The sequence below is a fragment of the Octodon degus genome, unplaced genomic scaffold (genome assembly GCF_000260255.1).
Source record: "Octodon degus isolate 3935 unplaced genomic scaffold, OctDeg1.0 scaffold00043, whole genome shotgun sequence".
NCBI classification, from domain to species: Eukaryota; Metazoa; Chordata; class Mammalia; order Rodentia; family Octodontidae; genus Octodon; species Octodon degus.
This window is the reverse complement of record NW_004524619.1, coordinates 4027437-4037734: the sequence shown is the minus strand read 5'-3', so window position 1 is coordinate 4037734 and position 10298 is coordinate 4027437. Positions and strand designations below refer to the sequence as shown.

The 10298-nt window shown below is 42.7% G+C and overlaps 2 protein-coding genes across 6 annotated transcripts in view; one reads left to right on the top strand and one right to left on the bottom strand.

Annotated features, from left to right (window-relative positions):
- Window positions 1–151: 151 nt before the first annotated feature.
- Window positions 152–5117, bottom strand: Dph3 (diphthamide biosynthesis 3). Its single transcript, XM_004631601.2, has 3 exons — window positions 4714–5117; window positions 4149–4223; window positions 152–217 (listed from the first exon to the last, which is right to left on the bottom strand). The coding sequence occupies exons 1-3, from the start codon at window positions 5023–5025 to the stop codon at window positions 152–154; spliced, it is 453 nt and encodes a 150-aa protein (XP_004631658.2). The 5' UTR covers window positions 5026–5117.
- A 57-nt stretch (window positions 5118–5174) lies between these two features.
- The window catches only part of Oxnad1 (oxidoreductase NAD binding domain containing 1), a 39930-nt gene continuing 34806 nt past the window's right edge, over window positions 5175–10298 (top strand). Inside the window, exons 1-2 of one of the 5 annotated variants that reach the window (XM_023715769.1) lie at window positions 5352–5439; window positions 9884–9937. The gene's annotated coding sequence lies outside the window, so the exon portion shown is untranslated. Of the gene's footprint in view, window positions 5264–5348; window positions 5440–8765; window positions 8803–9883; window positions 9938–10298 lie in introns of those variants that run through there. The other 4 variants (XM_023715770.1, XM_023715771.1, XM_004631600.2 and 1 more) reach the window with 4 other exon arrangements.

Here is a 10298-nt window from a genome sequence, read left to right as displayed (position 1 = left end):
TTCTCTTTCTGAAGACAAACACAGCAGTTGATGAACAGATCGACACTCCAACAGAATAGCACATCATAAAGCACTCGTCACTGGAAAGCCAGGGCCTTTTCACTTGCAATTTCCATCCAGTTACTCTGGATTTGAATTTCTGAAGACTTCTTCAGCATTTAACCAGTTCTTTGTTGCTTGAAGGGGCTAGGACTGTTTCTCCACACATGAACTGATCCTGAGAGCATAAGAAATGGCATTAACATTACTTTCTGTATTAGGGTTTCACTAGAGCAACAGATATAATACAAGGAACAGATATAACACAAGATGTACAAATGTACAAGAAATGACAAGACTGGCTTACAACAGTCAGCCAGAGTCACATGAGCAAACGTGCAGAGGGTGTCAGCACACCTGCAGAGAGTGTGTGCACACCCAAGACTGAAGGATTTAGTCGCAAGGCCTGGACTCACTGCAGTGATTCAGTACAAGTCGGCCATGCGGAGGCCAGAGAGTCCGCGCTGGAAGCCAGATGAAATCCAAGCTGACTGTGAAGACTGAATTTCTTTAGAGGAAGTGCAACACCAAATCCTTCCACAACCCCTTTATATATCCTTTTTGTGCTGAGGCACCTGGGGAGCCTCCACAGTCAGGAGTGTAGAACCACTGAGGGCGATCCAGCCAAGTTGACACAATGTATTGACTGCTACTACACTTTCATTTTGCTACAGAATCAACCGAACTGTTAAGTTTTCCATTGCTGTGTCATTTCATTCATGTTCAAAGAGCACTATCAGTATTAGAATTACAATCTTAAAAGTATGTTTTTAGTCCTATATTATTATTATTATTTTTTTTAATTTCTTTTTTTTAAAAATTATTTATTTATTTATTCATTCATTCATTTTGTGTGCGTGGCCAGCTCAGCCCACCAGGGGGCGGGGCTGTCTGGCATGTGGTGCTGGGGGATTGAACCGCGGTCCCTTTGTTTTGCTTAGCTTGTTCTAAGTAGGTGCTTTAGACCACTGAGCCATCTCACCAGCCCCAGTCCTATATTATTTAATAAGACCTTTTCTTATAAACATGCCCATCTTCTCAGACAGCATTTTCTCATGTAAGTTCTTACCAGAAATAACAAAAACGCAGGTCATGTGTTTTAAGTTTCTACTTAAAACATTTTTTAAGTAAAAATGTTTTTACTTCAACATTTGGGCATTGAAATACACATCCTCTTCAAAATAATTAGTGCTTCCAATAAAAGAGATAGGCCTTTATGTTTCCTAACACACATAATCTGCACCGCTGACTACTTTATTTTTTTTAATGTATTTGGTTGTTACAGTCTTACTATGCAGCTCATAGTGGTCCTCCTGTTTTCAGCTTCCCCAACACTGGGATTATAGGCATGTGCCACCATACCCAGACTCTGGCTGGCTCAGCCTGCCCTGGGGGCGGTGCTAGTACAGCCAGGGATTGAGCTGCGGTCCCTGTGCTTGCCTAAGCAGGTGTTTTAGTCTATTTCAGTGGCCCCAGCTATATATATATATATATATAAATTTACATGTATATCTGCCTTGGTTTATGTCACTCACAAAAGAGATCTTTCTCAGGCTACCCCTCATCTCCTACAACTTGATCTCTAAGGATCACTACTCTTCTGTCTCCCCTGCTCTCGCCTACCCACCACTCAGACCTACTGGCCCCTTCGGAATTCATGGCATATCTTCAGCACAGTGCTCCCTTTCTCAATCTCTCTTTAAAATGTCCCTTTGCCACCAATATCTGGAAACACTCTGGGTTGACACGAGTGGGGGTTTCTATTAGTACGTACTGGGTAGAGTCCAGGGATGCTGCTAAATAGCGTGTGTGCAGGACAGACCTGCACAATGCATCATCACACTTAAATGTCAACAGTGCTCAGGCTGAGATGAAGCCATACTCCAAGGAATGTCCCCAAGGTCCCCCTCAAGTACTGGCTGTGTGTGGTCAGAGCTCTAGTACCACAGGGGTTGGTATTGAGGACTGGTTACTCCTTTTTCTCACCAATCTCCTTTCTTCTTCTCTAAAGGTCCATCATCTTTGAAACTCACTCATGAGACTAGAAACATATTATTCCTCTCTGTTGCTGTCCTCTACCTAACGTAGATCCTACATTCCGATTCCTCTGGATTTCCACTATATTCTTCCTACCATCTTCTCTCAGTCCCTCTCTCTTGATGTTCTTTACCTTGTACATTTTCCATATGAGATTATTGTAACCACTCTTCTCTCACATCTTCCTATACATTTGGTAAAACCATAACCTTGATTAACTCTAACTTCCAGTGTCTAATTCATCAATATAGCCAAGTGTGTTACATTAAACCCTCTTAATTTTCTATCACTACCAATTACTGACCCACATCTATCCTACCACTTGCAACAAAATACCTGTAAGAAATGCCTAGAGTTGTTGCCTCCTATTCTACCATTCTCTCCAACCAGTTTTCCACCCGTCAGGTTTCTCTAATCAGGCTGCCCCTCATCCTCCACTGAAACTGCTCTCATCACCTAAACAAGCCAAGTCTGTCTTGCTAAAAACCAACAGCTAATTATCAATTTCTTATTAGCGACATCTGACAAGGTACATCCCTGCTTCCACTTCTCCCCCACCCAACCGGCTCCCAGAATATGATTTTCCTCCTTCCACAGTACTTGCTTAGTCAGCATCACAAACCATGACCTTTTAATCCTACAGCATCCCAGGTTAGTCTTTCTTGTTTATCACCCAAAGTTCTGATGATCTTATCTAATCTCCTGGCTCTAAATGCTATCTGTTGCTGAGAACTCTTAAACTTACACTGCAGCATTCTTTCCAACCCGACAAGCATATAATTGACTTCTCCACAACTCCACTTGGATAAGATCTTCAAACTTCGTATATTCGATTCCTCCTGTACAACTAATTACTTCCCCTCAACTGATGGCAACTTTGCTTCCAGTTAGGCCACACATGTTGAAATCATTCCCGACTTCTCTCCCATCTATAGTCAACCAGTAAGAAAATCCTTATCATTTGAAGTATATTCCCACTTCTCACTACTTCCACTGTGGAAGAATGGCTCAAGCCACCATTTCTACCTTAGGTTAATGGAACAGCCTCCTACTCCATTTCCCTGTTTCTTTCTTCACTCTGAGTCTCCTCTGAACTGAGTAGCTAGAAACATTCTTCTAAAGTCTGGGAGGAACATGACAATCCTCTGTTCAAAAGTTTCCAGTAGCCCAGGGTAACATTCACAGCAAAGGGCAAAGTCCTTACAGTCACCCTTCAACATCTCATTGGTCTATTTCATCTTGGACAATTCTTACTCATTTGCTCTGGTCACACTGATGTTTTCCTGCTCTCTGACAAAACCAAGCTAAATTCCTTCACTTGGGGTTCTCTCTGCTCAAATCTTTCACCTCTCACATGCAGATGGCTCACTCCCTCACTAATTAGTAAGACCTCTATCAATAAGGCCTGTCATGGTCACCTTATTTAAGATTACAACCATCTTCCACACCAGCATTCTTGATCTCCTTTGTCCTGTTCACTTTTTGTTCCAGAATACATTCTACTACAAGAATACACTAAATTTGTACATTATAGTCTAAATTATAGCCTGTTTCTCATGAAGTTCTGTGTTTCACCCTCACTTTCTCTCATAATCTGAAGAGTTAAGTCTTTACTTATGACCTTAAAGTATTGATAAAACTTTGAGGGAAGCAGTAAAAACTAGTTTTTTTGTTTTCTGTTTTTTTGGAAAAGCAATAGAAGAACTAAAGACTAAGGTAAAATCATAAAATAGCAACTTGGAGATATCTCAAACAGGATAATGCAGTTATATGTTTAAACCAAGCAAGAAATAACATAATTGTCCCCACAGAAATGTGTTTAGGCACCCTAAACGTATTACATATTAGATAAAAGAATACAATATCAATTAAAATAAACTTTGTAATTATTTTCCCTTTATAATAATCAATTTTCATTAAAGATTAGTTTATTATCCTCTCTAAAGCTAACATGAGTTACATAAGTAAGAAACTTTGTTAAGAAACTTTCTTCACCTAACTTCACAGCCAGGCGGCTCTAGGTCTTTCTGCGACCTCATAACCCTCTCCCCCTTTTCAAATGTATCCCTTACCTTGTCATAAATCACTTTTATAACAAGAGAGCAGCTAGGACACGTTGCCACGTCTTCTCCGTTCTCCAAATCTTCCTATAAGAAACCCAAACACCTGTGATCAGTACAGCTTTCCCTTGGCCATCTTCTTCCTTCAACCCCCTCGTCCACCCCCACGGGCAAGTGTCCCGGTAGACCGCCTCCCGCTCCCCAGCAGAGCTCGGTGGAGCTCTCCCCACTTCCCCCTGCACGCAGCACTCAGTGGAAACCCCACGCAGGTTAGGCGAGGGTCGTCATCTCGCAACTCCTGGCAAATAAAAAGCGAGCTTCTTCCTCTCCCCAGCACGTATCCCAGCGAAGGGCTCTTTGAGAGAGGCTGGTGCGGTCCAAACCCGGCGTTCAGGGTCACGCCCTCAGAAACCAGCCTGAAAGCCGGAACGACGTGTCCACCGAGAAGTCAGAGGCCTCATTTTAGGCAAAGGATGACTCAGAGCAGCAAGGGCGACTGCACGGCGCCAGGCAACACAGCAAAGAGAAAATGTGCCGCCGGACTCCGGTGAGAGGCAAGAGGGGGTCCTGAAGTTACCCTGGTGATGGAGAAGTTATCCCCACACGGGCAGGGGTAGAAATACGTCTCCGAGTCCTCGTCATACTGAAAGTCCTCGATCTCCACCTCGTCGTGGAATACTGCCATAGCCGAGGGGCCGGCCAAGCGCTGACAGCCGCGCCGTCCGACACCGCCTCGTCCGGTCTGATATAGCGCCCATGGGCTACAAAACGTCACCACGCAAGGCGTGAGGACAAGCGCTTCCGGCGGGAGGATCAGCACTTCCGGCGCACAGACAATGACGTAACCCGGCCTTGGCCGCCAACTGGGTGACCGGGTCGCGGTCACCATGGCGACGGGAGGGCTCGGGCAGAGGCGCTGGAAAGATGGCGTCTCCAGCTCAGCAGTGTCGCGCCCCGCGACCAATGGACGTGGAGCTTGTCGTGCGGTTGTACGTCACGGTCTGAGACCGCGGAGGCGGCTAGGAGCTGAGGCGGAGTTTGGCCCCGGTGAGCTCGTGGCCGTGTGTGGTGTTCATTTCCCCGCGTCATGTCGCCGGCCTGAGAGGGGCCTTGAACAGCTCGCTGAAGTGTGACAAGTGGCAAAGCCTGGACACCCATTTGTTTGGTTTCAGGCGGTGGCCGGAGCTGCTCGACGTCTTCTCTGTTCTACCTGGTGACCGAGTAACAGCTCCTGTGGAATTTCACTTCATCAGCTGACCTTGGGGGTCAGGGTGACGTCGTTTGCGATAGTTCCTGGGTGCAGGTACTACATCTCAACCTCTTCCTCGTCCCAGACATCTTTAAATACTCTGAATTGTGTTACTGCGAGGACCAAGACCTGGAGGGCAGAGATTGAGACAGTCCTATGTGGCTAGGCAAATACCGTTAATTACTACGATGATTTGTATTAACAGTAATAACATCACTTTTTTATTGTTGGTTGTGAATTGGTTATGTGTCAGGTATTGTGCTAAGTATAATTCTCCCCTTAATCCTGGGTGTTCTCAATTCCATTTCATTAATCTTTAAACTGAGATCCAAAGAGTGGACACCTTGACCAAATCACAAACTTAGACGATACGAGCCTTTCCCCATAGATCAGAAACAAATTACCTGTGTGAATGCCAATTCCTCCTGTAAAAGGAATAGTATCAGTGGGGTGGGCTTGCAACACGAGTCCTCTTTGAACCTTGAAGCTGAACGCAATCTGTGTGAAAACAGCGGTGGAGCTTGTTTGGTACAACCAGACACCACAGAGTATTGCTCCATTACTGGGCAGTTGTTCATATTTTAGTAGAAAAGGAATGAAGTGAGTGAAAAAAGCACTGTTGGAAAAAAAGGCCTTGAGGGCCGGCGAGATAGTTCAGCAGATTGAGGGCCTGCTTTAGCAAGCTCAAGGACCAGAGTTGGATCCTGGTGTGGTGGTACACACCTGTAATCCCAGCCAGCACCCAGGAGGCTTAGGCGGGAGGATTGCTGTTTGAGGCTACCCTGGGCTACAAAGTAAGCTCAGGGCCAGCCTGAATTGCATAGTGAAACCCTGTCTCAGAAAGATAAGAAACAAACCAACCAACCTGCCAGTTACAAGGGGCTACCTGGGAAGTGTCCATGTGTACAGAGATGCAGGGACCTGGATGAAACAACATAAATTTCCTCCACCACAGTGCTTATTCTGTTGAGATCTAGATTTGGAGGCTTTTCCTCAGCATTCCATGCTGTTTCCATCCTTCCATTTGTTGCCTGTCTGCTGTGTCCACCACTGGTGGTTCCTCTTGTGGTTCTTTGCACTTTGCACTGTTCTGAAGAAAGCAAACCCATAGCTCAACATGTAATATAGGTTTTTCCTTTTTTTTTTTTTTTTTTTTTGAGGAACCGGGAATTGAACTTAGGCCCTTGCGCTTGCCAGGGAAGCACTTATTCTACTGAGCCATCTCCCCTGCCCTTTTGTTTTTACTCCACAGCACTTTTAGGAAAACACTACAGTGACTACCAAATTTTCCTTTTATCTTTAAAAGAGAATAGAACCATTTTGTAACGACACATTTTTGAACTTGAGAGTATGACAAGAACATATTAGTAGTTACAGAATCATTTGCTACAAGTTTATTTTACATAGGTGTTAACACTCCTTATAAGGACTGGTTACAGTAAAATTCTTGGTATAAGATCTGATTCGGAACTAGATTATAATTGTGTCATAGCAGCTATATTTGATGAGTACTACTGTTGTGTAACTGTCCAGGGAGAATTGGTTTTTGACATCATCAAACTCCACTACCTCTGGGTTTGGCAAGGATGAGAAAGGTTAGTATATGAGGACTGATTTTTAGTAGCACACTGGCTTGTCAGCTACTCCACAGATATTCTATTTATTCCTCCCACAATCCAATGAGGTAGTTGTGGGTTTTGTTAAAATGATAAAACATGGATTGCCCAAGCTACACCAAAGGAAAAAAAAGCCCCGTCTACTTCTTATATGCTTCTCAGATTCCTTTCCAAGTACTGGGAGTCCCTTTGTTTCTTCCGTGACACCCGTGAATCAGAGTTGACAGGTGCCACAATTGCTTTGAAAATTTACTACTTTATTTCTGGACAGTCTTTCTCTGTGAAGCATTCTCGGTTTCTCTCTCACTCCCAGCTCTCTCAGATCCCAAATTCCTGCTTCTACTCTTGATCCTAGATAATCATTCTTCACACAGTAACCTGGCAGTCATTTAAAAGTACAAATTAGATTGTGTTTTGTTTTGGTTTTTTTTCCTGATTTATTCACTCTTCAGTTGCTTCTCGGTGCCTTTAGGGTAAAGTTCATGTCCTTACCTGCCCTGCTGTGATGGCGACATGTCTACTTACTCAACTTTATGTCAAAGTGCTCTCACTTGGCTTGCTGCTTCAGCCACCCCAGTTTGATTCCTTTACATGCCAGGCTTTTGGGGGGCCTTTTTCTGCTGATCCTTCCTCTGCCAGAGTGTTTTCTCTTGAACATCTGCCTAGCTACCTTGGATCCTTCTGGTCTCAGCTCAGGTGCTGTCACTTTTGTTACCACTTCCCTGGTACTGTTCCACTCATGCCATTCCAACCATCTTTATCACACTCATTATCATGGTAATAATCTCCTTAATTGTCTGTTTAGTATGTTCTCTATGTATAAAGGCTTCAGGGTAGCCAGACCATTGTATTAAGTTCTTATTATATGTCCAGGGCTTAAAATGGTGAAACTAAAACCAGTGTAATGAATCTTAAATTTTAATCTTTTACTTTCAATTATTTGTTTTGGAACTTAGGTAAGAGCTATCACTGGCCAGGCATGGTGATAAACATCTGTAATTCCAGCACACAGGAAGCTGAGGCAGGAAATTTACAAGTTTCAGGCCAACTTGAACTGCATAATGAAACCATGTGTCAAAAAGACCAAACAACACAACACAACAACAAAAAACTGTCAGTTTTATTTAGCATTTATAGTAAATTTTTTGCTTTTCAGAATAGTTAAGATTTTTTGGTAGCAGTTTGTTTGTATACAGGTATTTACAGGATGATTTTTTATAGTTTTATAAGTACCTTAACATACATTGATCTGTTTCAGTTGACTAAATATTTTTACTAACTATACTTTCCCTTGGGCATGTAAAAATGGATAGATTTTTAAAATTGACATAAAGCTTTAGAAGACACTTTGAACCCAATTTTATAAAAATGCTCTTTACCAGTAGGTGGCAATCTTGATCATAATTATTATTTCAAAACACTATTTTAGAATGTTTAAAAGAACAGCTTTTAAAAATTAACATTTCTGTTTTCTGGGTGAGAAGTAGACCATCCAAAGAACATAGTCACTAAAGGTGTTTCATATTGGAAAGACTATTTTAGTAATAGCTGTCTAAAACATTAAACAGAACAGTATTTCCATACATAGTAAATGTGACCTTAAATGATATCTTAACTATCATTATAGTCTTCAGCTATGTTTTTTTTTAAATTTCTAAAAAGTCTTTTATTTATTTGTTACAGGGTCTCCCTACACAGCTCAGACTCATAGTGATCCTCCTGTCTCAGTCTCCCCAGCACTGGGATTACAGGCTTGCGCCACCACACCTGGTTTTGGGGCTGGCGCGGCATGTGGTACCAGGTATTGAACTTAGGACCTTGCGTTTGTCAGGCAGGTGCTTATCTCCCCAGCTCACAGTCTTATTTCTGGAGCAGCTTGCGCAGAAGCATGAACCAAACCACCAGTGTCCAGGCAAGGAGGCTGGCCAGCCAGTTTATGGCAAGATGAAAGGGAATTTGACATGGGTTGCCTGAGTAGTAGGAGTTAAGAAGGTCCAAGGAAGCTGAACAGGAGAAACAGTCACATAATCAGAAATAAAAGGGGCAAGATGGGAAGGGGCAAGTAGGCTCCCTGCAAGGGGCCCTGCTGATTCTAATGAGCCTTTGCTTTTACAGCCAGGACTTACTCAGCCTTTTTCTTAGTTTCCCAAAACATTTTTCTTACATATTGTCTCTGCCATTCCAGGAGCTTTGTGGGAATTTCAGTATATGGAACACTTGCCCTTGCTCTGATTGATAGCAGTGAAGTACAGCAGCCAGAACATTCTGCAGTAGCCAGCCGGCCTCACGTTTATAGAACCCTGAGGGCTCATGGACTTCTAAAGTCCGTTTCACCTTCTTCCTTTTGGTGATGATGCTCCACTGTTGGTTTAGTGCATTGAGTGGTTAACACATTGTCTTTGGTTTAGTCCTTTTAAAGGAGAGAAACTGTAATAGTCTTGCATGAAAGGGTGATTATGCTTTTTTATTTATTAGAAAAATACCTGGTAGCAATATCCACAGTGATGCTGAATAGTACCATGTCAAGAATAGATCTTTTATCTAATAAGTAGTTATAAGGACTGGCCAGATAGCTCATGGACTAAAGTGCCTGCTTAGGCAGAGCGCAGCGGCTGGGGTTCGATCCTGGACATGCCTTGTCCCCCCCCCCCGCCCCCCCGGGCCACACACCTGTAATCCCAGTGCTCGGGAGGCTGAACGCATGAGGATTACTATGAGTCCGATCTACATAGTGAGACCCTGTAGACCTTGTACTAAATACATAAAAAAAGGTAAAGAGTAGTTATAAAGTGGCAGGCTTTTTGATATCATTTGATTAGAGGCAAATAAATCATATCTGGCTTGCATCTTTACCTGATTTCTTTTCTATCTCTGCCTTTTAGAATGTAAGCCGAGAGGCCGTTTTCTTCATGCGTGTGTTACCAGCGGCTAAGTAGGTCAGTGTCTGCTTCCTCTTGGGCTCTTAACTATTGAATGAAGGACTAGGTTAGTGAATATGAAGCTTCATTAATTAGTTTGACTATTTTCTTAGCTAAATTTATTAAAGTTCTAAGTGCCTTCCAAACAGCTCATAAAATAAGTGTTCACATATGTTTTTTATTCTCAAAGTAATTAAGATAGGAAAAGATCGGTATGATAATAAAGCATGTTAAATGTGGCTGTTTGGGGCTAAGAAGTAATTAAAAATTGGCGTAAGAAAATAGCGTTGCCAGGAAACAATATATATATTGTTTTATATTCCAGTAGGGTTTTTTTTTTTTCCTTTTTGCTTTATTTGTACATGTTTGTGGTACATAA

Excerpts from the sequence above, each read along its gene's own strand:
- Dph3 (XM_004631601.2), bottom strand. The coding sequence starts at position 5,025 with ATGGTGACCGCGACCCGGTCACCCAGTTGGCGGCCAAGGCCGGGTTAC. Across the intron at positions 4,224-4,713 it reads ATAACTTCTCCATCACCAGG|GAAGATTTGGAGAACGGAGA; the intron begins GTAACTTCAGGA and ends GGTTTCTTATAG. Across the intron at positions 218-4,148 it reads TAAAAGTGATTTATGACAAG|GATCAGTTCATGTGTGGAGA; the intron begins GTAAGGGATACA and ends TTATGCTCTCAG.